Source organism: Torulaspora delbrueckii, chromosome 8, assembly GCF_000243375.1.
Source record: "Torulaspora delbrueckii CBS 1146 chromosome 8, complete genome".
NCBI classification, from domain to species: Eukaryota; Fungi; Ascomycota; class Saccharomycetes; order Saccharomycetales; family Saccharomycetaceae; genus Torulaspora; species Torulaspora delbrueckii.
Window position 1 is genome coordinate 319300 of NC_016508.1, and position 25622 is coordinate 344921.

At 42.4% G+C, this 25622-nt stretch overlaps 15 protein-coding genes and 1 non-coding gene across 16 annotated transcripts; 5 read left to right on the top strand and 11 right to left on the bottom strand.

Annotated features, from left to right (window-relative positions):
- Positions 1-13: 13 nt before the first annotated feature.
- Positions 14-2404, bottom strand: SEC6 (SNARE-binding exocyst subunit SEC6; the record flags this gene model as incomplete). Its single annotated transcript, XM_003683208.1, has 1 exon — positions 14-2404. The coding sequence occupies one exon, from the start codon at positions 2402-2404 to the stop codon at positions 14-16; it is 2391 nt and encodes a 796-aa protein (XP_003683256.1).
- A 161-nt stretch (positions 2405-2565) lies between these two features.
- Positions 2566-4536, bottom strand: TDEL0H01870 (uncharacterized protein; the record flags this gene model as incomplete). The annotated part of the gene is made up of 1 exon (XM_003683209.1): positions 2566-4536. One exon carries the CDS (start codon positions 4534-4536, stop codon positions 2566-2568), a length of 1971 nt encoding a protein of 656 aa, XP_003683257.1.
- A 361-nt stretch (positions 4537-4897) lies between these two features.
- On the bottom strand, positions 4898-7558 carry TDEL0H01880 (ribonucleoside-diphosphate reductase large subunit; the record flags this gene model as incomplete). Its single annotated transcript, XM_003683210.1, has 1 exon — positions 4898-7558. The coding sequence occupies one exon, from the start codon at positions 7556-7558 to the stop codon at positions 4898-4900; it is 2661 nt and encodes an 886-aa protein (XP_003683258.1).
- A 454-nt stretch (positions 7559-8012) lies between these two features.
- Positions 8013-8480, bottom strand: FIS1 (Fis1p; the record flags this gene model as incomplete). Its single annotated transcript, XM_003683211.1, has 1 exon — positions 8013-8480. The coding sequence occupies one exon, from the start codon at positions 8478-8480 to the stop codon at positions 8013-8015; it is 468 nt and encodes a 155-aa protein (XP_003683259.1).
- A 153-nt stretch (positions 8481-8633) lies between these two features.
- Positions 8634-9320, top strand: EFM4 (Efm4p; the record flags this gene model as incomplete). Its single annotated transcript, XM_003683212.1, has 1 exon — positions 8634-9320. One exon carries the CDS (start codon positions 8634-8636, stop codon positions 9318-9320), a length of 687 nt encoding a protein of 228 aa, XP_003683260.1.
- A 33-nt stretch (positions 9321-9353) lies between these two features.
- YRB2 (Yrb2p) lies at positions 9354-10280 on the bottom strand (the record flags this gene model as incomplete). The annotated part of the gene is made up of 1 exon (XM_003683213.1): positions 9354-10280. The coding sequence occupies one exon, from the start codon at positions 10278-10280 to the stop codon at positions 9354-9356; it is 927 nt and encodes a 308-aa protein (XP_003683261.1).
- Positions 10281-10471: 191 nt separating this feature from the next.
- Positions 10472-10933, bottom strand: ARC15 (Arc15p; the record flags this gene model as incomplete). The annotated part of the gene is made up of 1 exon (XM_003683214.1): positions 10472-10933. One exon carries the CDS (start codon positions 10931-10933, stop codon positions 10472-10474), a length of 462 nt encoding a protein of 153 aa, XP_003683262.1.
- Positions 10934-11112: 179 nt separating this feature from the next.
- Positions 11113-13695, bottom strand: ARG56 (bifunctional acetylglutamate kinase/N-acetyl-gamma-glutamyl-phosphate reductase; the record flags this gene model as incomplete). The annotated part of the gene is made up of 1 exon (XM_003683215.1): positions 11113-13695. The coding sequence occupies one exon, from the start codon at positions 13693-13695 to the stop codon at positions 11113-11115; it is 2583 nt and encodes an 860-aa protein (XP_003683263.1).
- Positions 13696-14907: 1212 nt separating this feature from the next.
- Positions 14908-15864, bottom strand: SNP1 (U1 snRNP complex subunit SNP1; the record flags this gene model as incomplete). The annotated part of the gene is made up of 1 exon (XM_003683216.1): positions 14908-15864. The coding sequence occupies one exon, from the start codon at positions 15862-15864 to the stop codon at positions 14908-14910; it is 957 nt and encodes a 318-aa protein (XP_003683264.1).
- A 133-nt stretch (positions 15865-15997) lies between these two features.
- On the bottom strand, positions 15998-17791 carry MOT2 (CCR4-NOT core ubiquitin-protein ligase subunit MOT2; the record flags this gene model as incomplete). The annotated part of the gene is made up of 1 exon (XM_003683217.1): positions 15998-17791. The coding sequence occupies one exon, from the start codon at positions 17789-17791 to the stop codon at positions 15998-16000; it is 1794 nt and encodes a 597-aa protein (XP_003683265.1).
- A 360-nt stretch (positions 17792-18151) lies between these two features.
- Positions 18152-18628, bottom strand: TDEL0H01960 (uncharacterized protein; the record flags this gene model as incomplete). Its single annotated transcript, XM_003683218.1, has 1 exon — positions 18152-18628. One exon carries the CDS (start codon positions 18626-18628, stop codon positions 18152-18154), a length of 477 nt encoding a protein of 158 aa, XP_003683266.1.
- Positions 18629-18896: 268 nt separating this feature from the next.
- TDEL0Htrna5S lies at positions 18897-18978 on the top strand. Its single transcript has one exon. It is a non-coding gene; the product is annotated as a tRNA-Ser (tRNA).
- Positions 18979-19282: 304 nt separating this feature from the next.
- Positions 19283-20950, top strand: ICL1 (isocitrate lyase 1; the record flags this gene model as incomplete). The annotated part of the gene is made up of 1 exon (XM_003683219.1): positions 19283-20950. One exon carries the CDS (start codon positions 19283-19285, stop codon positions 20948-20950), a length of 1668 nt encoding a protein of 555 aa, XP_003683267.1.
- A 313-nt stretch (positions 20951-21263) lies between these two features.
- TDEL0H01980 (uncharacterized protein) lies at positions 21264-22940 on the top strand (the record flags this gene model as incomplete). Its single annotated transcript, XM_003683220.1, has 1 exon — positions 21264-22940. The coding sequence occupies one exon, from the start codon at positions 21264-21266 to the stop codon at positions 22938-22940; it is 1677 nt and encodes a 558-aa protein (XP_003683268.1).
- A 64-nt stretch (positions 22941-23004) lies between these two features.
- Positions 23005-24066, bottom strand: TDEL0H01990 (uncharacterized protein; the record flags this gene model as incomplete). Its single annotated transcript, XM_003683221.1, has 1 exon — positions 23005-24066. The coding sequence occupies one exon, from the start codon at positions 24064-24066 to the stop codon at positions 23005-23007; it is 1062 nt and encodes a 353-aa protein (XP_003683269.1).
- Positions 24067-24839: 773 nt separating this feature from the next.
- On the top strand, positions 24840-25592 carry TDEL0H02000 (HAD family hydrolase; the record flags this gene model as incomplete). The annotated part of the gene is made up of 1 exon (XM_003683222.1): positions 24840-25592. One exon carries the CDS (start codon positions 24840-24842, stop codon positions 25590-25592), a length of 753 nt encoding a protein of 250 aa, XP_003683270.1.
- Positions 25593-25622: the final 30 nt, after the last annotated feature.

The window sequence follows — 25622 nt, forward strand, 5'->3', positions numbered from 1 at the left end:
TATAGAGATTTGTCTATATTAGTATGTTGACTCTACTGATGAAAGTCGGTTGTACTTCCGCTTCGTTCAATTGGTTCAATCTCGCGGGATCATTACACAGTTGCGTAGCGGTTTGTAAAATCTTCTTTGTATCGGACTTGTCCACATCCTTTCTACAGTTCAATATAGCCGCAAGAAGCTTGATTGGCGTGTCCCAGTACACAGAGAGGCAGTTGGACCATATCGCGGTGATGTTATCCACTTCGCCACAACTGAAATCCATGAAATATTCCATCAGTTTGAACTTATCGTCAATGATCATGGTCTTATCTTCACTCTCGGGCAGTAATTGGACGAAAACTTTATAGAAAATCTCGAAATCTCTCTTCATACAGTCCAAGAACTTGTTATTTTTGTTCTTGAATGAGTGTTCGTATTTCAAAGCACTGATAAATGATAAAATGGTCTCCTCAACGACGATCTCTAATAGACTGGCAAAAACCACCGAATTCATTTGAGACTTGATTTCCACTAGGTACTCATATAATGTATCGGCGATCTGCTGAGCCTGTGATCCACTATACCACGCTTTACTAAATATTTCGGAAAATGGGCTGGCCAAGTCTGCAAAGATAATCTTTATCAGCTCATTAGAGCAGAACTTTGCAACTTCTGCAAAACCGTCAAGTGCTTCTTCGATATCCTGTGTTATGGCTCTTTCGTAAGTCTTCGTCACGAGTTTACCGTATTTGGATGAGATCGCTACAGAATAATCTGCAGCTTTCATTTGATCATTAGCCACAGCTACAATATACTCCACCAGACCACCGGGACATTGCTCAGAGGAATCGGGTTCGGGCGCATCTTCATCCCTATGATTAAATCTAAGTAACTTTTGCACGTCGACTTCTATCATTTGCATCCACTTCTTTTGTCTTTGTTTTAGCAGATCACAGAATCTATTAATTACACCAACAAGAATCTTGGCCTGACTCGAGCCAGCAGCCACTTCAGCTTGTTGAGTGAACATTTGGAAACAGGTACGTGTACCATCCAGGTAAAGTAACCCTTCTGAATCGACGTGTGGCGGGGTCTTTCTCTCAAGGAACACTTCAAACTCAGCTTTCTCTAAATTGCCGATCCATTCACTCATCTTCACCAAGATCATGCTCAAGTAATCAGCAAATAATTGCTCCTTTTGTTTGTCTCCAATAATACTCCTTTTTTCCTTCTTCGAGAAGCCAAAATCTTTGACCAAAGTTTCCTGAAAACGTTTATCATAGTCCAGAATATCTAGAATGATCAAAGTCTCCGGTTCGGATTCTACCAGTTCACTCACCAGTGAGTGCAACTCTTGATAATAAAGTTCAAAATATTCGCCAAAGATATCCCAGTGAGGTGGGCAATACTTCGTGAGGTGTTCCTTGATCATAAGCAACTCGTTAAAGACCCAGTCCAAATTGTTTAGGACATCAAATCTCTTCTCGCCTTGATATTCATTTCGCACTTCTACAAACATATCCCGCACTGATTGCTTGACCTTGTTGAAGAAAAAATTCCTGTAACCTCGAGATTGAGTTCTCGTGGTGATGGTACCACTGAGAATTTCTTCGTAAATCCCTTTGCTTGTTGGGTACTCTGTCGCATTTTGTTGAGGAACACTGTTCCGACTCGGTAGTTTTTTTATTGCGGTCCTATCCAGCTCAATCTCTTTCTTCTTGAGAATGTTCCGAATTGCGTTAATCTTTAAATCTTCACTTTCCTCTAACGTCAATATCTTGAAGAAGCGGATTGCTAACGATATTTGCTCTGATCTTACAATCTCCACCAAGTCATATACCAAAGATTCCAATAATTTGTCAAATTTTGAGACCAACTGGTTCATCTGTGAAAACAGCTTCAATACGGTACGTTGAACATCGTCGGTGGATACTAGAGACATGGCAAGCATCTGGTCTTGGAAATCACGCGCAGTGGTCAACATGTAGTGGATATGTAGTAAACTCGGGCAGCCCGTGTCTAAAGCGTCTTCTGCCATTTCTTGATCCAGCGTCTGATCTATTTTTATCACCAGTTCATTAAAACTAGATATCTTATCATAGATAGAGGATGTCATATCAATTTTTTCATAGATTTTAGTTGCGCTAAAGATAATGTCATACCTCGAGATGGCAGTTTTATTCTTATGGCTAAGTTGATTAACATCCTGTAAACGCCCTTGTATGTCTTTGACAGATTTCTGTGATAAGTTAAGTAATGACAAACTCTTTTCGACGTTCCCATAATACTTAGATGATTCTTTATTCAATTGATATTCCACTGTTGACTTTTGCTTCGTCAATTGATCTTTAATATCTCGTACTCTCTCTGGTGATAAGTCATCCTTCAACAAAGTTGATATTTTTTGCAGAGCTTCAGATGACATCTTCTCATATAAAACCAAATCCACCGACTTGCAGAAGGCACTGGTAGTGGTGATCAGCTCCTAGTTGGCCTGATCGTCACTACCTTAGGCTTTCTAAAGCCATAGGGATGAGAATCAGTGAAATTTCAAGATCATCGTTATGAGTGACCTTTAATCGAAGTCTAAGATACGCCAGGTGAAGGTTCATGCCATATTCCCTGTGGCCACTCGAGTATTCCAGCATTCGTGTAGTCACCACGTTCAAAATTTGGATTTTCCGTAGATGCCCGTGCCACCCTTAGGTAAATTTTAGTATTACCATTCGATTGGGATACTGAAGCTTCAAGCATTGACGATAATACTTCATCTTCTTCTAGTAGGACATCGAGGTCAACGGTCAAGTTCTGGCCAACATAAATTTCGAAATCATTGGCTAATAGGGAAAACCCATCTATGCCTTCGGGGGAGTCATTAATGGTCAAATTCGAATTGAGCGTCCAAGAAACTTGGTGCGGTTTTGAAGGATCAAACAAGAATACTGGAGGCTCCAAGGATGATCCAGCCTCCCCTCTTAATAATGCAAAATCAGTCTCAATAATACTTGCAAAGTCCCATCTAGAAACTCCGGAAAGGATCAGGCCAATCAGTATCCCTTGGAATAGGTAAGCAGAACTTCCTCTTGTTGCGCAACCCGGTACAAGCATCATGCCCAGAATATAATGATGAATTCTCAAGTTAAGCCCAGGTATTGAGCCAAGAAATACTAAACCAGCAATAATGGAAATGTAAATCTTGAAATACTTTCTGAACCTGCCCGATTTCCAAAGAGAATAAGCCTGAATGACGGCACATGTTAAGATTGTTGCGGCAATGGAGCCCACTGCTGTCAGGGCGCCAGCTTGTTCTTTCAGATCTTTGGCAGTAAGCCTGTCAACTGGGAGTCTATCGAATGTAACGTTGTTTAGTACACCAAGCCAAAAAGTAGGGTACCATAATAGGATCTTGGCCGCCGGCGACCCATCTTCGAGAGTCCTTTTAGCCGCGCACTTCCATTCAACATAAAGAACGAAACAAAGTGGGAGAAGTCTTTGAACAGCTACGCTTATCAGTTCGTACACGGAAGTTGGATCATGGGGGTCTGTTAATAGAGGTGGGTCCAAGGCAAGTGCGATTGTCCAGTAACCAACAATGGTTACTATCCAAAAGCCGATCAAACTATCGCATAGGTAAAAGACAGGTATACCCATCAAGGCATTGATAATAACCACAATTATTCGCGGATCGTAACAGCCTGTGCTAATTCCATCTCGAAGGTCCTTAAAGGAAAAGGAGCTAGGGAAGAACGTATCAAATGCAACGGACCAATGTCCGTATCTGCCCAACCTGGATGGGAAAGAATTCTGTGAGCCTTCCATAGATATCCTCGCACAACCACCAAAGAATGGTGAGACTACCCCAGCGTGCACTGCTGAATCGCAAGCAAAAGAATCCGCCCTATATGGGAATGATAGAGACCTTGAGTCCTCGGTAGCCTCAAGAGGGCCACCTCCAATCTCGTAGCTTTGATATTTTACCCTTTGATCACCAACGGCGATTGCTGAATACGTCCAACCACCTCTATCACACAGAGCTGGACATCTTATCATATAATCAACATTACTAAATGGTTGGCAATCGCTTGCGTCCTTTCCACAGGCGTTATTTTTTCCCTCCCAATTCCAATAGGAGTTGCAAGTCAATGAGTATATCGGCAGCCTGTCACTACCATCATTGGGGTAGAAATAAGGTGCTCTGATCAAGTATGGGTATAATAGAAAAAACAGTATACCAGCCCATAGAGTGCAATAAACAATCAAAATAGATAGTCTTGTGCTCCAGCTGGAGTATCTTACCTGGAATTTCTTCTTGGGAAAGTCGTCGATGTATTGTAGCCATGTCCATTTTGATACAAATTTAGGTTTGAGATCAGAAGGCTCCTCAGGACCAGACCATATCCTCCTCAACAGTCTCATAAATGGGTTGCTTCGTTTCAGCATTAGCCATTCTTCCTTCGGGCTGGTATTCTGTGGAACGGCTAATCCCTCATGAGTAAGATCATCTAGCTGAACGTAGCTATCCTCATCAACTAGGCTATTACCTGAAGCGCCAGCCATTATGAAGGATCTTGCTTATAATCTGGCTTTTTGATGTGTCAATGCTAGCGGCATCCGCGAAGAACAAGAGTTAGAACCGATCGCCCGAAGTTTCGATTACAACGAATAACCGCTAGTTACTGGAAAACTTTCAATAAAGAATTTGACAATCATCGTTATGCTATAATAGAAGAAAACGAGTGAGTAAATGTAGATGGTTCCTATTAAAACATAATTACAGAAATTAAAAATCCATATAAAAGATCTTGCCATAACAGAACCAAATGTGATCTATAAGTAAAAACAAAACTAATTAATACACCAATTAAACAACCCCATGAAATGAAAGAAAAATTGTGGTCAAATGCAACACCCTAAATCCTTAACCGGAACACATCGTACATGCTTCTGGATTATCAATTGCACATGCGATAACCTTCGAATTGTAGATATCAAATTCAGAGTCCTTACTGTCATCAGTCTTAGTGACTTCCTCCTTTGGCTTTTCCGGAAGAGCAGACTGAGGAGCCGAAGTGACTGGGGTAACAGGTTGACTGTCCTGAATCTTCAAAGATGCCACACTGTTGATGATGGAAGAAGCTGTAGATGATGGTGCAGGGGATTCTTCTCTCGAGACTCCCGCTCTTCTTAAATCGTCATCAAGGCCTAGATTAACTTCGCCTGGGTTAACTTTACGTGGCACGTATTGTGGACGATGTAGATTAGCGATGTCTGCAATATTGTGAGCAGCTTGGTCAGCAACACTCTTGTCAATGGTGAATTGAATAGCAGCAGAAGCGGCTTGTGTCCTCAGGTAGTACATACCAGTCTTCAAACCCTTCTTCCAACCGTAGAAATGCATACTAGTCAATTTACCCATAGTTGGAGCACGGATGTGAATGTTCAATGATTGGGACTGATCGATGTAAACAGCACGATCAGCTGCCATCTCGATGATAGTTTTTTGAGAGATTTCCCAAACAGTCTTGTACAAATCCTTTAGTTCTTGAGGAATATTCGGTAGATTTTGGATGGAGCCATTATCAGTGATGATGTGTTGCTTCATACTATCATCCCAGATACCTAGGTCGACCAAATCACGTAGCAAGTAAGGGTTGACAATTTGGAATTCACCGGATAACACACGACGAGAGTACATATTGGAAGTGTATGGCTCGAAACACTCGTTGTAACCTAGAATCTGGGAAGTCGACGCAGTTGGCATTGGGGCCAATAGCAAAGAGTTTCTAACACCATATTCCTTGATGCTTTTCTTCAAAGTGTCCCAATCCCATAGATCCGATGGTTTGGTGTTCCACAGATCGTACTGCAAAATACCTTGAGAGATTGGAGAACCTTCATAAGTGGAGTAAGGTCCATCCTTCTTCGCCAACTCACAGGAGGCTTCCAAAGAAGCGTGGTAGATAGTTTCGAAGATTTGGATGTTTAGATCCTTGGCTTCTTGAGACTCAAATGGAACACGCAACATCATAAACACGTCAGCCAAACCATTGACACCTAGAGCCATAGGTCTGTTTCTCATATTAGAGTTTCTAGCTTCAGGAACTGGGTAGTAGTTTCGATCGATGACCTTGTTCAAGTTACGAGTGATAACCTTGGCAATTTTATGCAACTTGGCAAAATCATACCACTGGGTCTTACCATCATCAGCAACTTGAATACACGATGGTAAAGCGATGGAGGCCAAGTTACAAACGGCAGTCTCATCAGGTGCTGAGTACTCAACGATTTCACAACACAAGTTAGAGGATTTAATGGTACCCAAGTTCTTTTGGTTGCTCTTTATATTACAGGCATCTTTGTAAAGCATGAATGGAGTACCAGTCTCTGTTTGAGATTCCAAGATAGCGTACCACAGTTTTTGAGCTTTGATAGTCTTTCTACCACGACCTTCAGCGACGTAACGTTCATACAAGGCTTCAAATTCATCACCATAAACATCAGACAAACCTGGAGCTTCACTTGGAGAGAACAAAGTCCATTCACCATTCTCTTGAACACGTTTCATGAACAAATCTGGAATCCAGAGGGCTGGGAACAAATCTCTTGCACGAATCTCTTCCTTACCGTGGTTCTTCCGGATATCTATGAAATCAAAGATGTCTGCGTGCCATGGTTCCAAGTACAAAGCGAAAGCACCTGGCCTTTTGTTACCACCTTGATCCACATAACGAGCAGTGTTGTTGAAGACACGTACCATGGGGATCAACCCGTTCGAAGTACCGTTAGTACCTGCAATATATGAACCCGTAGAACGAATGTTGTGTATGTGCAAACCAATACCACCAGCGGTCTTAGAAATCATAGCACATTCCTTCAAAGTATCGTAAATACCCTCGATGGAGTCATCCTTCATGGCGATTAGGAAACATGAAGACATCTGAGGGCGTGGAGTACCAGCATTGAAAAGAGTTGGAGAAGCATGAATGAAGTATCTCAAGGACATCAGATTATAAGTCTCAATAGCAGACTCGATGTCGTCACCATGAATACCAACAGCAACTCTCATAATCATATGTTGAGGACGTTCAGCGACTTCACCATTTATCCTCAGCAGATAAGAACGCTCCAGAGTTTTGAACCCAAAATAGTTAAAGTTGAAATCTCTATCATAAACAATAGCAGAGTTCAACTCATCCTTATGTTTGTTGACGATGTCCATAACCTCTTGCGAGATCATAGGAGAATGAACCCCGTTCTTTGGGTTCACATAGTTGAACAATTCACTCACAACCTGAGAAAACTGTTTAGTAGTCTGCTTGTGCAAATTAGAGATAGCTATTCTAGCGGCCAAAGTAGCATAATCAGGATGCACAGTCGTCATATACGCACAAGTTTCAGCAGCCAAATTGTCCAATTCAACAGTAGTCACACCTTCATAGACACCAGAAATGATACGCTGGGTGATCTTAACAGCATCAATATGTGCAGGGTCTAGACCATAGCATAAACGTGATATACGTGCAGTAATCTTGTCGAACCTAACATGTTCCTTACGGCCGTCTCTCTTGTAGACGAACATCTCTGTATGGATAACTGACTTGAATAATCTTGTCTTGATCCTTATACAAACTTATCAAACAACAATCCCAAGAGAAAGAGAGAGAGAAGTTGCAATGAATTCGAATAAAACGCGTACTTATATACTTCAAGAACTACGAGACGCGACGCGTAATGAAAAAATTGACGCGTCTCTTGATAAAAGACGCCATACGAGGGCGATGAGACGCGTAAACAACTCAAATAGGCTCAGGACGCCATATTATAGCTGTTTACATGTTCAATTGATGCACCCCGATGGTGTTACAGCTTTATGAGTCTTTGGAGTCGACGCATTTGGTCGTTTGTGTCGAATCGATCTCGGAGAGAGGAAAGCAACGAGGGTCATTGGTTTCATTCAAAGTTTTGTGGTATTTGGTTGTATGTACAATAAATAGTACCATAGGGAGGGGAATATGAAGCTATACGTGACGGAGTTACTTTCTCCTGCCTCTGAAGAATATTGCTGCAATGGTGGCTGCACCAGCGATCACACCAGTAGCCATGGCTAATCCTCTCACAGTCTCACGTTGTACCTTATCCTCGACCATACTTTTCAAGGCCTGTGCTTGCTTGTTGTTGGGTTCGTGTTCATAGAGCGTATCGACATATCTCTTGGCCATGGAGTACTCCCCCAACTTGTAGCATCCGATCCCCAGGTAGTACAGACACTCCCGCCTCCTGGCTGACGATTCCTTGTAAATATCAGTCAAGAGCTTGACTCCCAGGCGTTGATCGCTGACATCTTCTGACTTGATCAGTCCCCAGGCATAGTTGAATCGTGATTGGATCGATGCGGAATCGCCACCTTCACTCAGCACCTGCTGGCGAAGAATCTCAACTTGTTGGGGCAATAAAGGTTCAAAGGCATCTTGCAACGTAGGGAGAAAGTTAATCTTGGTCATGGGAACAGGTTTTAATGGTTCTGTTTGTGCTGGTTTAGGTATCTACAATTGCCCTTTAGACCCGGGTTTTCTTGTTAACTTCACTACCCGAGAATTGAAAAGTTTGCCCATCGATAGTCGAGATGAGCTTGTAAAACACGAGTAGAGCAGCTGATGGAGGATACTACTAGGCTGAATGTATCCAAGCTGGGTACCAAGAAGTACTGGGATGATTTTTATGCTTTAGAGAGGGAAAATTTCAGCAAGAATCCAGAGGATACTGGTGAATGTTGGTTCGATGACAATGGAGCCGAAGAAAGGATGGTAGAATTCTTAGTGGACAACGATGGCGAATTGAGGATAAGCACGCAATCCAAGATGATTGATCTGGGTACTGGGAATGGTCATTTGCTGTTTGAATTGTGTGAAAACGATTTTGATGGTCCCATGGTCGGCGTAGATTACTCAGAGGAAAGTGTACAATTCGCCAGTCATATTAGCAAAGCTAAGGGATACGATACCAATACTAGTTTTATGGCAGCAGACATTTTTGATTCGTCATGGAGTCCGGGGAAATTCGACATCGTGCTGGATAAAGGTACTTTGGATGCAATTGCATTGAGCGGTAAAAAATTCGCCAATGACAAGACTGTCATCGATGTTTACTCGACTGTGATCGAGAAATTGCTTGAATCAGGTGGTATTTTCCTAATTACGTCCTGCAACTTCACTGAACAAGAGTTGATCAACATTGTGCAAACAGATAGGCTGAAGGTATGGAAAAGGATCAACTATCCTGTTTACGAATTTGGTGGTGTAAAGGGAACCACAATTTGCAGTGTGGCGTTCGTCAAACAATGAAAGTAATGAAGTTTATTTTACAATTGTATATACTTACTTGGGCACTAGGTCGACGATCTTCTCATAAAGCTCTTGAACTGTTTCCTCCTTGCCGGTCTTAACAGCGTACTGTAGTGGTGCTTTATTATCGTCAACCGTGGTAATCCGTACAAATTTCTCACTTTGTAAAGAACCGGGAAATCCTTGCTGTATCTTGAAGCCCTTGATCAACGGTAGATTGAGAATAACTTTTAGTAGACCACGAGATCTCATCACCAGACGTGATTTACCAGTTGCCGTGTCCTTGTTGACTTTTATGACACCAACGCCTCTTTCTTTCCAGCCAGCTTTGAGGTCAGATAATTGGTAGGCCTTTGCATTAACTTGAAATATTGTTTCTTCTGCTTCTTCGCCAGACTTAACTTCTTGTTTCTGTAATTTTACACCGCTATTATCCGCTGAGCTCGGTGTTGCTTCTAATTCTTGAGTCTTTTCCTTCTTGTCTTCTAAAATAGGCGTCTCTTCTTTATCCTTTGAATCATCTACTTTCCTATCAGGCGCCTTGTCGTCAGCCTTCTTGAGTACACCGAATCCACCACCAAATGAAAGTCCCGACCCAAATGCAAAAGGTTTGGGACTTGCCTTCTTGTCGCCCTTTTCTTGACCACTACTTCCTTCAGAGGTCTTCTTTGATAAGCCAAATCCACTACCAAAAGCTGTGGATGATCCAAAGACATGCTTAGGTTTTTCTACAGCCTTATCTTCTCTCTTTGGGGTTTCCGCTATTTTTCCATCCTGCTCGGTCTCCTTCACTGTCTTGGCCTTCTTATTAGCCAACTTCTCATCCGTAGTCGTCTCTGGGTTCTCAATGTCTTTACCATCTTCTGTACTTCTAGTCCTCTTGAGTGGTTTGCTATGACCATGAACCGATTTCTCTCCTTTCTCGGTAACCGGTACCTTTTGATCTTTAGTATCAGACATTGATTTAGTCAAGTATAGCTCGTCCAGCCTTTAACCTCTCCCTTGTTAGCCTTTTACTTTAAACTTTCATCAACTAGGCGTTAATTTTTCACCTAGCAATTAAATCACGATACATCTAACGCTAGATATGCTAATAATGCTTGATATTCCATCTAGTCTCCATTTATACAATACAACCAGGTGCTTAAGATCTATATAGTCCTTCTATCGGAGAGATAACGAACAATTGGGTTCACACCGGCTTTTTGAGTCAGTTTTTCAAACCATGCTAACAGAATACCACCCTGTTTCTGACCCTCTGGGACTGACATTCCCTTGTAAAGGTACTTGACTAGCACATCCTGTTGCTCAGAAGAAAGTTGCTGAATGATATTGGCGATATCGGACTGTCTGACCTGTGTGAGAGCTTCCAAAACTGCTTGGAAATAAGTCGCCTTTGTAGAGTTATCTGCACCATATGGAGGATCGCTCGTGGCTAATTTTACGGCAGAATCCATGGATCCGCTCGAAGCCAGCGAACGCAGCTGGGAGATCTTAGGTTGTAGCTCCTGTAATGTCACAACAGTCTCATTAGGTGGTATCAGATCCTGAGCGGAAAGCCTCCCGCTCTCAGGGTCAAAAGCATCAATGTCAATTCTCCTCCAATTGTCCATTATGAATTGCAGATCTCAACGAGCACACAACCTCTTTATATTGATCAATCGCTCTATTAAACCACCAAAAGGGGTCTGTACTTAGCATTTTTCATTAAGCTTATATTATGTTTCAGCGGGTAACCCGAGTTTGATTCTCTTAATATACTAGATTATGTATACTTAAATTATTCGACTGCTTACAATCCAATGATCTTGTTTTTTGGAATACCATCGTATTCACCGTAATTGAGAGCCAGGTTAATGTTTTGCAAACACTGAGTGGCCGCACCTTTCAATAGGTTATCAATTGTAGCACATAGAACTACACGGTCTTTGGATTCATTGACTTTAAAACCACCGACAACAACACCGTGGGTGCCGCTAATGTCTTTGACTAGTGGGATATCGTCTGCGATGTGAATCAATCTCTCCCCTTTGTAGAATTTCTTGTATAGAGCACTGACGTCTTCAGAGGTCAAGGAGCCTTGTTTGATAGGGACAGAAACGGTCAAGGAGATACCTTGAAACCATTGACCGACGTGGGGAACAAAAGCGACCTCGTGGCCTAAACGAGTGGAGATTTCACGTTCATGAATATGGTTGGTTAAGGCGTATGGGATTAAATTATCACTCAAGAATGATGGATCATTCTTTGGTGATGGCTTAGTACCGGCTCCTGAGTAACCAGATACACCGAAAACGGTGGGTAGTCCAGTGATGTATTGGCTCAAAGGAGCAAGAGCGACTTGAGAACCAGTAGCATAACAACCTGGGTTTGCGATTTTCTTAGCAGCAGCGATCTTATTTCTGTCATTTAGTTCGGGAAGACCGTAAGCCCATTCAGCTTCAGGAACAAATCTGTGGTCGGCAGAAAGATCGACGATTTTTGATTTACCGTGAACACTTTCGATGGCTTCAACGAATGGTTCGCAGACTTTGTTTGGCAATGCCATAACCCAGAAATCGACATCACCTTGGGACTCTAGGTTTTTGATGTCATCGATTTGTAAAGCTTCATACACCAAGTTGGCTTTGTTGTAATAGTCCAGTTTTTGGCCTTTCAATTCACGAGAAGAGACATGTGCAACTTCCAAATGAGGATGGTTATCAATTAGGGAAATCAAATTTTTACCAGTGTAACCTCTGGCACCAATCAAAGCGACACGTCCAGGGCTTTTACTTGTTCCTTCCGGTTTAGGAGTCGATCTGGTGGAGTAAGATCTCTTGGACTGACCGGAGAAGGCACCGGATTTAACCGCTGAACCTGAACCACCAGAAGCTTTCTTGACAAAATCATCGATCAATTGAGAGACAGTGTTCAGGTCCTCAATTCCGTACCAAAACAGCACCTTACCATTCTTCAAGTAGGAACCTTGGGACTTGTCGAAATGCCAAGCGATGTTAGCGTCATCTTCATTGACAATCCATTGCAGAGAAGGCAGGTCACGACGAATAGCACTAAAGACATTGTCAGTGACGTTGTTTAACCAAGCAGAAGTTGTACAGATAAATTTGTCCAAGGATGGCACAACAGATTCCTTTTTAATTACGGCCAGTGCATCTAGTGGCTCATCCGAGTAGATGACAAAATCACTCTGCTCGAGCCCTCTTAGATAAGATGCAACGGTTTGCTTCCTCTGGGCAATATCGGAATCACGTTGTAGAACTTGTCTCAAAGTGTCAGCCGAGGGGAATTCTGAAAGGGCAGTTCTCTTGCTCAATTTATAACCTCTTCTAATCATGGTTCCAGCACCAGAGTCGGTGAACAACTCCTTTTGTAGGTCCTGCACATTGATGATTGCAACGGATGAAGAGCGAGGCAAAAAGTCCAATAATTCCTTGATCTCTCTAATCTTCAACTTAGTACCGTACTTTACCCAGGCTTGTTGCATCAGACCTTCATATTCTTCATCCAAGTTGATCATGGAGACTTTCTCGCCCGTATCACCGTTAATGATACCACCTTTCTCGTTTAGATAGACGATCTTCAGAGGTTCAAAGACACGAGCCAATTCACCGGCGGCGACATCAGCATTCACATTCAACATTTGACCAGACGGAGTCTCTGCTAGAGAAGTTAAAATTGGCAAAGCACCAGCCTTGATAGAGGCCTCGATGGCATCCTTGGTCACACCGGTGATATCTCCGACCAATTGATACTTGTCCTTGTCCAGATAGTCAGCAGTGAAGACACCAGAAGTTATTGGTCTTGCACGCACACCGAGCTGTTCAAGAGCCGTGACAAGCTTCAAGTTTTGTTCAAGGAAGCATTTTCTGACAACGGTCATGGTGTGTTCATCGGTAATTCTAATACCGTCAATGTAATCTGGCTCAATTCCTTCGGCTTCTAATCTACCATTGACTTGTGGACCAGTACCATGCAAGACAATTGGATAAAGGCCCACATGGTACAGAAATGCTAAACATGAAGCCAATTCTTGCAAATTGTCACTGATAATGGCACCGCCAACCTTGATGACAGCGAATTGTTGTTGATTGACGGACGTAAAATACTTCAAATACTGTTCAACTTCTCTCTTACTACTGATATTGTTCAATAGTTGAATAACAGTAGATCTCGTACCAGTAGATCCAACTCCGCTCACAGAAGACACATAACGTTTGGAATACCCAACTTTCTTCTTGGCAAATGTGGAAGAACTAGTTCTACCAGCAGAAGCACTTGAACATGCAGCAGCTCTTGCTAGGATCGAAGTGATTTGCTGCACTCTGGAAGGATTAAATCCTCTCGTTGACAGGAGTACCCTGGTAGAGGACATAATTGGTACTGAGAACTTGTCCTTTCTGAATTACTTAGAAAACAATTCCATAAATTTATTATTCAGAGGCTGGACTACAATCAAATAGTATGCCATTCTTTATAGAAATGGCTGATTATCTTTTTTTTTTCTGATTGAGTAAAAATTCCGAGTAATATTATAGATAGACATGAGTCACTCGCCTGTGTTAATCGACATAACTTACAACGCTAATGCAAGCGAAGGGTCCGGATCTTTTCATGAAGAGTCCACCATTTCCTCCACTTGAAATAGAAGAAATGGAAGGCTTAAACTTGCCACCAATTGGTCGCAACACTACTTAAGCATAATGTTCTTCGCTGCGTTGTAGTCCCTGCCATAAAAATCGAGAAGCACTTTACATAACTATATAAATTACCAAGTATATATGTAGTGGATCTTATATCTTGTTTTACATCAGCGTAGTAAGAACAGGTTTGGAGGTGAATTCCTTGAACTAAACGGTGCCATATGTGCAAAAAGGCTACATGAAATAAAGTACAGTAATATTAATTCTATGAAACTGTACTGCTCTGCTCATTACAGTTCGTCTATTGGACGCTTTTCAGGTTCGGCGGCTATTTGGTTCTCCAATTGAACAACATACACTTGCTAATCGATTGAAAGTGCTGGCTAAACATCCTCGGGCGCCAAATTATCAACGACTATTGAACTTGCTGCTTAGCAGTGGCGGGGTCGAAAGATCCGGATTTATCCTACTACGAGGCAGATGTGATCTTCTGACTAGGGTTTTTAGCTGCCGCTGGGAGTATCGTTTTCAGGCCCCATTTCTGGGGAACGCAGCTTTTCATTGCAGAAAAGGGTTAGAAATGTACTTCGTTGACGTCTTTCTCATCTTTACTTGGTTTTGAGAAGAATTTTGGTCGTGTTTGGATATCATTTGCTAGAAGTATAGTCTAAATTGAGGTCAGGAAACGAAAACTTCTGAGAAATGGCCCTGTATTCGGGGTATGGAATCAACTGATTGGATGAGATGAGGCTATCCTAACACGTATTCTTCGCTAGTTGTAGTATTATACTGTTCGATCCGTGAGGTTGATCAGCACACGCAGCGTTGCCCAAGGAACTCTAAAGACCATAATGGTTGACTAATATCCACAATTAGAAGAAGCCACTGATGAATTAATTCTCAACAAAAGTCAAATTGTGCTATCGGGTGAAGAGTTGCAGCAGTTAGTAATCCGGTTCCTCTGCTTTAGGTGTTTGTCTTGTCTCTTGTGCTCTAGCGGTTCTCGACCTGTAAGAAGTTTGTACCGGCGAGGCAGAAACTGCTGGGCCTACGGGTCTATGTGCAGGCATATCCTGAGAATTGTACCTTCCCTGTGCTGGTACCGATGATGGCACCGGTGTTGCCGTATTAGAAAATCGACTGGGTCCCGCATACCTTGGCTTGGCTGCCCAGTTTGGTGGGAATCTGTTTGGTTCATACCCTGGTCTTCTGGAAGTCCTATCACCGTACCTTAGTGCAGGATTATTGGACAGTCGTGCCATCTTGTCAGCCCTAGTATAACCTCTACCACCTAGTCCGCCGCCCAACCTCCTGGGCTTGAAATATTTCACTGTGCGACCCCTCTCTATATCAACGATACAGGTGCGGCCCTTGATCTCGATACCCCTGTGTAGTCCGTATTCTTTGCAAGCAGATTTACTGCTTTGAGGATCAGTAAAGACTATAAAAGCGTAGCCCTTTGATTGGTTATTAATCTTGTCCCTAACAACACGAACCTTTTCAATCTCACCAAATTCGTTGAACTTTCTTTGCAACTCAACCTCTGATATGTCGTACGGCAATCTGCCGACGAATATGGTTCTATATGGATCGGTATCTTTCATATTGGGATCATTTTGAGGGTCCCATTCGCTTAGTTTATTCTCCAACTCTCGTTGTTCTCTGTTCTTGGAATCCGCTGCCTTTTCGTAATCCTGTAGATATTTGTTCTGTGATCCCTGTGGGAAATCACTAAGATAACCAGCAAGTGGTTTGTCGAGTATTTGTGATACGCCAGTGATGTGCGGACAGGTTTGCCGCTTCTCTAGAGGATAATCCACTGGTTTCTTGTATGCCAATGGAGGTCTTGGTTTGAACAGTCGCGATACATCTGCAGGGAACTTGGTGATATTGTAAGACATCCGCTATGTTGTGTAGTTCGATCGGCTTTCTGCAGTGTCACCTCTTTCAAGATCGATTTTTTAATTGAAGCGCATCGCCTAACGGAAAGGTTGAAAATATTACAAGTAAATGAATGCATAAAACTATATATTCTTAGTTGCTGGCTGCGACTCTTCTACCATTGATTAATTGATTCAAAAAATCAGTCGAGTAGGTTGCGCCACCGTTATCGCCTTTTGGTGGCTGCTGCTGCTGTTGTTGTTGTTGTTGTTGTTGTTGTTGTGGCTGTTGTTGCTGTTGCATGGCAGCCTGATGTGGAGTGAACATTCCCGGTGGAGGAGGAGTATTGACCTTCAGTGGACGTTGAGAAGCTTGAGCCACTTGTTGTGGCATGATGTGCTGCGGTATTGGGGTATAAGCATTTGGATTGGCACTGGCGCTAGCGCTAGCATTTTGCAAAAAAGAGATGACAGATGCCGAATAATCAACTGGATTTATTGCCAAGATATCGACTAATTTTCTGGTCAGATCTCCATCACTTTCTTCCGAGACCTCAATCTTGTCCCAAGAGAAGAGAGATGGATATCTTTGGTAAGTTTCCTCGTCGATCAGATCCGATTTCAAATGAATATCTTGGTTCTTGTACTCGGAAAGAGAAGTAATTCTGGCGTCTAAAAACCTCACTGCACTCCCTAGGGAATCATAAGGATCAATAAATTCTTTATCATTGGAGTTTTGATGTTTCTTCTTGTGACCACCACCAGTAGTTTGTTCCTGTTGAGTCTGTGATGAGCTTTGATTTAAAGAGTGACTCAAAGTGGGTAAATTATGAGCACTGCTGTTTTTGGATAGATTGATGGAAGCAATTGGTGTAGCTGGTTGAGTAACCCCCCAAGGATTTGATCCAGTTGGTACTGGTGCTGGAATCAGCACTGGTGTCAAAGAACCCGTCCCATTTTGATGATGATCGTGATGCAATTGAACCTTTGCAGGAGCTGGTGATGGAGTTCCCGAGAAATGACCTGATCCGTTGACTGCACTCCCCGTTGAAGTGCTTTTGTATACGTTACTTGTAACATGGGAACGAGTTTGTTGTGGCAAAGCTTGATGTGCTGGCACAGCCTGTTGTTTGTTATTCAACTCTCTTCTATTGAAAGAGTCAGCTTCTTCGCCTGGTTCATGTAAAAACATACAATTTGGGTTTGGACATGGTAACCCTCTTAGATAAGAGGAACAATATTTCGTAGTACCATATGCTGCCTTAACCAACCGGCCATCCATATAAGTACCATCGACCTGGGCGATACACTTGGCGGCATCCTCTTTCTTAGAGAACGTGATATAAACACCGTATCCAGGTACGATATTATTCATATTTGCATGATAATGATCATTAGCGCTAGAGTGTGGATTCTTCCTATTGACCACAATCTTGTTTATCTTACCGTATTGGCCAAAATACTTGTCAGATTTCAGCAAAGATGCGACTTCTTCGTATGGCACAGGTGGATTAATACCCACAACGTAGACCAAATTTTTTTGAATCACTCTCATTCCGGCCAAATGTTTTCTATTGGCATACTCGTTTTCCTTACGCTCTTTATCACGTTGTTTCCTTTCCCATTCCTTTCTAGATTGTTTCTCCCTCTCCAATTTGAGTTCTTCTGGCGACAGTACGACGTATTCTACACACTCGTCATCATATTTACGACGACACGCAGGACAACGACCGTTTAGCTCTTCATTCTGTCTTATATTGTTGTAACAAAACTGACATATCTGGTAGCCACAGGGACACGGTTTGAAATTCTTATCTGTGATATCCATTGGTTCAAGACATAATGGACAAAAATCTTCTTCATCATCCGATAGGAACGACATATCATAGTTACTCAATGCCTGTTGAATGGCCTTGAGGTTATCGTGCACGTGTGGGTTCAAAGTCATGGTAAATCGTTGTGTTATATGGGCTTGTGAGGCTCTCTTGAAGTTTTGGTGATTATTCTATCTTGATGGGTTCTTGAACACTTCACTTCGAGTGTGGATATAAAAGAGGTAATGTTACCCGGATATACAACTCCTAAGCGATAAACCTCTGTATCTCACCCAGAAGCTTTGCAGAGGTCTACTTCACCGAAACAGCGTTATACTACAACAATTGGCTGTATTCGAGTCTACCTAGTGTTTTTTGCATTTCTTTGTATATTTCTGTGCTTATGCCACTCCGCTTGCTCGCTCGCTCGCTCGCTCAACTAAACGTTAAATCATCACTCATTATCATTATAAAAACATTACAAATTATCGACATTATGTGATGGGAATTGTCTTGTAATCAACATCAACCATTGCGTCATCGTGCGTACAAGTAACACCCACTTCAATGTGGAACTTACGTTCATGATACTGCGTATCATCCCCGTAATGCCACACAATCCTATCAAAACTCTCATCCTTGGACTTGTTCCGAAACTTGAGGTCACGAAGGTTAATAGCCTCCTTGATGTCCTTCAACAAGTGTTTCTCAACATGCTGGTGAAGATGCCGCACGAATTTACGGGAATGAGAGTTCGCTGTCGTTGAAATCTTCTCTGGATCGTCATGAGCTTCATGCAATACAAATGGTGGGTAGTATTTCAACTGACAATGTAGATTGTCAAACTCTTCATCCTCCGTCTCTTGCTTGATGAAAGTCTCAAAGTCTTTCAAATCTTCGAAAACTTTGAGAGTTTCACCCTCTTTGGTTGTGACCGTAGTCATCTTTGGACCCTTATCCTTCTTACCCATTTTTGTTTTTTGTTAATTTGTGCTATAATTAATATCCAAGAACAACAATTTGGACTCTTAACAGAGAAGTGGAGCCTTCTTATATACCTATCATTTCCCCACACTGCTCGTACCTCAAGGATCTGGACTCCCCTTGACATGCAAAGCCGTGGCGAGACTTTCACTTTTAAATACCCCATATTCTTTAACGACTTGTCCGCAGTTTGACTAATCCGGGGTTAAGTGAACCAGAGGCAAACAGCACTAAATTTTTCAGAAAATTTTATATGGCACTATGGCCGAGTGGTTAAGGCGACAGACTTGAAATCTGTTGGGCTCTGCCCGCGCTGGTTCAAATCCTGCTGGTGTCGAAAATTGAATTAATTTTTTTATTTTTTTTTCTCCTTCAAGATTTTTCATTTCGGCCGAAGGGTCTTTTTGCCTTTCGCCAGGCATCCGGAGTCTCGTCTAACTACCAAGGGCCATCGTAAAGTAATAGTCATGAACAATGAACCTTCTAATAGACATGATGCGAACACAAGACAGGAACTTCGGAGCTACTTTCCTCCGAACTGAAGTACTTCAGTTGATTTCTATATAAACCAGGATGTCTTGAGTTGTTAGATTTACAATTTACCTCTTGATAAGAAAAGTGTAAAAGCTGCGAACTAAGTAATGGACGCTACTACACTAGATTATCAAACTTTGAAGAAACAATTGGGTGCTTCTGCCCGTGAAATTGAACAATGGTGGTCTGATCCTCGTTGGAAAAATACAAAGAGAATATATTCTGCTCAAGATGTCGCTGCTAGACGTGGAACTTTCCCTCCAATTCAATATCCTTCATCTGTTCAGGCTAAGAAATTGTACAAAGTTTTGCAAGAGCATAGAAAACGTGGAACTGTTGCACGTACTTTTGGTGCATTGGATCCAATCCATATCTCTCAAATGGCCAAATATTTGGATACTATTTACGTTTCTGGTTGGCAATGTTCTTCAACTGCCTCAACTTCCAATGAGCCAGGTCCTGATTTAGCTGATTACCCAATGGATACTGTTCCAAACAAGGTGGATCATCTTTTCAAAGCACAATTATTCCACGATAGGAAACAGCTTGAAAATAGGGCAAAAGCTACTTCTCAAAAAGAGTTGGATGCTCAGGGTCCTCCAATTGATTATATGACTCCAATCATCGCTGATGGTGATGCTGGTCATGGTGGGTTGACTGCTGTGTTTAAGTTGACCAAGATGTTCATCGAACGTGGTGCTGCGGGGATTCATATGGAAGATCAGACTTCTACAAACAAGAAATGTGGACATATGGCTGGTCGTTGTGTCATTCCGGTGCAAGAGCATGTCAATAGACTCTCAACCGTGAGAATGTGCGCTGATATTATGCATTCGGACTTGGTCATTGTCGCTAGAACTGACTCGGAAGCTGCTACTTTGATTAGCTCAACTATCGATGTCCGTGATCACTACTACGTTGTCGGTGCAACAAATCCTGAAGTCGAAGATCAACCATTTGCAGAAGTAATGGATAAAGCTATCCTTGCAGGTGCGTCTTCTTCTGAACTCGCGCAGATCGAAGCTCAATGGTGCAAGAAAGCAGGTCTTAAATTGTTCCATGAAGCATTCGCTGAAGAATTGCAAAAATCCAACGTTTCAAACAAAGAAAGAGTACTAGCTGAGTTCCAAAGAAAAGTTGGACCTTACACTGGTACTCCTCACCGTGAAGCTCAAAAGCTAGCTAAAAAACTTTTGGGCCATGAAGTCTACTTCAACTGGGACGTGCCAAGGGTCAGAGAAGGCCTGTACCGTTACCAAGGTGGTACCCAGTGTGCAGTGATGCGCGCACGTGCGTTCGCTCCATTCGCTGACTTGGTTTGGATGGAGAGTAACTATCCAGACTACCCACAGGCTAAGCAATTTGCCGAGGGTGTTAGGGAAGAATTCCCTAACCACATGCTTGCTTATAACCTATCACCATCCTTCAACTGGACCAAAGCGATGTCCACAGAAGAACAAGGTACTTTCATCGAAAGGCTCGGGAAACTGGGTTACAACTGGCAATTCATCACCTTAGCTGGGTTACACACCACTGCACTAGCAGTGAACAACTTCTCTCGTGAATTTGCCAAGCATGGAATGAAAGCCTACGCACAGAACGTTCAACAGAAGGAAATGGACGAAGGTGTCGACGTTCTAAAGCACCAAAAATGGTCCGGTGCAGAATATATCGACAGTTTACTCAAGTTAGCCCAAGGTGGTGTCTCTGCTACAGCTGCCATGGGTCAAGGTGTCACCGAGGACCAGTTCAAGGAAGATAAGAGTAAGTTATAGTTTCAATTGTATATCTACGTTTTTACACCCCACGCGCATCACGCGCGGAACTTCATGACCGAACTTCGAAAGACTCACCTTACCAATCGATGGCTCAACGCAAGGCATTTTTACTGCTGCATAGGGCTCAGGAGGCCCAATTGACACATTTCGGTCGCATAAGTCAGCAGTCATTTGCCCTTTACACTACAAGGTTGCATAAAAAAATTTTCGGATCGGGGATCTGCACTCCTATGTATATATATAGAGTCATAGGAGATTTCGATTTCAACTAGTCATCATTTTAGTCGCTAGAGACCTCGGTATCGATACCATGTACAGAGTTGCCAAGTCCGTTAACAATGGTGGAACTACGCAAAAGATTAGGGAACAATTGAATTTTTCCGATGAGAAGAAGTGGAAAAGGTTCTCCGGTAGAAGGCTTGAATTGATTGATAAATTCGGGCTTAGTGAAAGGAAAGCTAGTGAACAGGATGACAACATTCGTCAAATTGCTACGATCCTGAGAACGGAGTTTGGTTATCCTTTGAATTCTGCTAGTGAGTTCGAAAAATTAGTAACTGCAGCAGTGCAATCGGTTCGTAGGAACCGTAAGAGATCCAAGAAACGGGGGCCTACCTCGCCCTCTGGTTTGCCCTCTCCGAACCATACTACAGTCTCTGCATCGGAGGACGACGATTCAAGGACTAATTCCCCCAACAACTTGCCTCAACAAGCTGCACCGGCGCACGTGATCCTGCCTGCCATACAACCAAAGGTCTCCATTCCTTCATCAGTGGCTAGTATTCCCGTTGTTCAGTCTCAGCAGCGGTATGATGATAATGTGAAGGGTATTATAGCCGATATGGTCAATTGTGTAGTTCCGTTGTCCGAACAGTCGCAGAGAGATCAGTCCAACGGACCTAATTTGACCGATTTTGCCTTGTCTTCAAACGATCAGAATTTGTTATCGTTAGGTCTGCACTCTCAAGTTGGTAATGGTGGTAGTGCGTCTTCGAATAATACTGATATACCATTCTTCTTGCGAGAAAAAATATTATTGCAAATCCAGAGATCGGGTACATGCTCCAAAGTTGCGTGTGTTCCCGGCTCAGTCGATTTGTTCTCGAATTTAGAGATCCTCGGTGAAATGTGTATCAAATCCGCTATTGCGTTTGTCATCGAGCGGTTTTTTTCAAATTTGATGCCTTCATCTATGGAATATATCACTTCGAAGACATACTCCGAAGAATCATTGTCTTTACTCTGTACCAAATTGTTTGGGCCCGCAACAAAGCGGAATTTGAACCAATTGCCCCATACACAGGTCCAACTAAAACTGTTGCACCTGGTGATGGGTGCTATCGTCAAAGATTTTGGATTTGATCCCTGCCTATACCCGTTGAGCGAAGTGATACACCACTTGGTCATGAATCAATACCCATTACTTTACAATAGCAGCAATTCCACTTCGGAACCAAAGAACCAGCGCGCCGCTATTCTCTCTTCATTGTCGATGAAACCACAAGTTGCAAATCAGGATGTGAACAAGAAAGTATTGCTTAGGTTCAAGGATCGTGAACAACTCTTTACGTTCCACCTATTGAGTAACGGACCGCCTACTGTAAGCGAGATTCTCGAAAATTCACAATCGCTATTCCACATCTTTTCCAAAACCAAATCGTTGGCATTGTGTCATCAAGGTGAAATCATACACGATGATTTTCAATTAGCCAAATTATTTAACAGCTTGTCCGAGGATTACATTGTGCTTGAGTTGAAAGAAGTCGATTCACACTTAGACGGACTTAACATTCTAAGCACAGCTTCCCTACAAGTAAAGAAAGAAAACCATACCCCCTCGACCTCGCGCGTCGATATGTTGGACAAGATTATCAATCGAATCAACAAGAATCCACAAAACGAACCTGTGGATGTACCCTCAGTGGTAAGTACGGGAAAGTTCCAGGATAAAAACTTACCACAACCGGTTTTCCAACCGTTATTATAAAAAAAAAACTACAAGACTGGTCTTGAGATGTCGCATTATTGTTATTACTATATCCCTGCATTAATTATTCATTATTATTATTATTATTATTCTCTGTTATACCATTATTCCGTTCATCATACGGTGGTAAATGTCTTACTTTTAGCCTGTATCCCAATGAGTACTCCTGATCCTGCAAACTCTCCAAGCATAAATCGCACAATTCTTTATCATTAAACCCAACGATCGCCTTATATACAGTGGACTTTACAATCCTACTTTCCCCTGAGATCTTCAATCGCACCTGTTCCTCTGCATCTTCATAAACACCAACATAAAATTCCCTTGTGTTGTTCTCTGTCCCATCCATCGATTTGTCTTCCAAGTTCAACAGCTTGGGGCATTTCAATTTGATAAAATCCTTTAGTACAGTCCACCGGAGTCTTCCAAACTTATCTGGCTGTTCGATTTCCAACTCCGGTACTCCCTTCTCCCGCAAAGCCTCATCGTCCTCCGGAGTCAGAGTTTCCATCGTATCCAGTTTCAAAAAAGGCGGGAAATTGTCTAATTGCAACTGCCACATACCCCTGCCAGTCATCTGTTTCCTAAAGCTTCGTTCATTGAAGATCTGTCTCAACCTGCGCGAGTTACCTGCCCCCAGCCCATCTGCCAAAGCACTCTTCAACTCCGGTACCGATGGTTGAAAACCCTGCGAAAAATGACCCAAATAACGTCGACGATCCTCACCAGAAGTACCCATATCCATCGGCTGAGGCAATGTATACGCATATAGGTTATAATAGTCCCACTGGAAAGTATTCAGACTAACCAGCAGCTCGTTCAACGAGCTGCCATCCAACCCTCCTCGCAACGACACAACACAGCTTTGAAATGGTATAAATGGGGGTACTATCGACGACATAAGAGGCAACATCTTAACTTTGACCACGTTCGAATGGTGAATAATGCCCCCGATCAGATATTTGACCTGTTTCCATGTCTTACCGGGTGGTAAATTATCTATACGCAAGAATATAACTCTATCACTCATCCTTGCACACCTTGTAATATCAGAGTCCTTTGCAAGAGTATAATTCTCTATATACTTATAACTGCTACCTAAACTAAGAATAATGCACGAATGCATCAGTATGGGGTGGATTCAAGGGTTGCCGGGTAAGAACGGACCTATATCGAGCTTCAGGAAACAGGCCACTACTTACTTACTTGACTATCTCATCCGCAACAAACCGACCTCAAAGAGTAAATAGTTCCAGTCGCTGTCGCCCTTGTCGTTGTCACACGATAGTGATTTGTCGGGCTGTCTCAGCTTTATTATAATTAATTCTTCTAAGTGACATGAATTTGAGTCGCTGACGTTATTATTTTCTTCTCTAACACTCGTGGCCGGGTCTCTAATCGGGGTTCCTGTAATTATCTCATTTATTTTTTGGGCTTCCTGTCTTCCGAGAGACCACTAATTGGCCTCTTTTGGGCCAAGACGTCATGCGACGATGTAACGGAAAAACTAGGCGACGCTCAGCGATGCTTTTTTTCCGGTCTTTTTTTTGGGCCATCAAGCGACTAACAGAGAGACCACACCATGACAGGACAATCTCATCATAGTTTACAGCTATAGTATTGAGTAGTCACTACTCGGTAGGTTGTATAGTGTTGATTGCTTATTGACTGAGATAATAATCGGCAATGACGAACACATTGTAGGTTAGTTTAGTAGTAACTTTTTCTTTTTCAATGTAAATTAATCGATAGTTTTACAATTAATTTTACGATTAATCGTATATATAAGTAAGTGTAGAAGGGTCCAATTGTAGAAAATGGATCTTATAATTCTTTATTTATTTTTTAAATCATCAAGGATAAATCCCAATCATTTTATCAAAACTACTCAAATATACAATGCCTTTGACTACCAAACCACTATCTTTGAAAGTTAACGCCGCTTTGTTCGACGTCGATGGTACTATCATTATCTCTCAACCAGCTATCGCTGCTTTCTGGAGAGATTTCGGTAAGGACAAGCCATACTTTGACGCTGAGCACGTTATCAACATTTCTCACGGTTGGAGAACTTACGATGCTATCGCTAAGTTTGCTCCAGACTACGCCGATGAGGACTACGTTACTAAGCTAGAAGGTGAAATTCCAGAAAAATACGGTCAACACTCTATTGAGGTTCCAGGTGCTGTTAAGTTGTGTGGTGAATTGAACGCTTTGCCAAAGGAAAAATGGGCTGTTGCTACTTCTGGTACCCGTGATATGGCTCGTAAATGGTTCGATATCTTGCACATCAAGAGACCAGAGTACTTCATCACTGCCAATGACGTTAAGCAAGGTAAGCCATACCCAGAACCATACTTGAAGGGTAGAGATGGTCTAGGTTTCCCAATCAACAAGGAGGACCCATCTAAGAGCAAGGTTGTTGTCTTTGAAGATGCTCCAGCTGGTATTGCTGCCGGTAAGGCCGCTGGCTGTAAGATCATCGGTATCGCTACTACTTTTGACAAGGAATTCTTGATCGAAAAGGGTTGTGATATCATTGTCAAGAACCACGAGTCCATTGAAGTTGGTGGTTACAACGCCGAGACCGATGAGGTTGAATTTGTCTTCAAGGACTACTTGTACGCCAAGGACGACTTGCTAAAATGGTAAGCAGCATAACGAAATAAAGTCATAATTTCA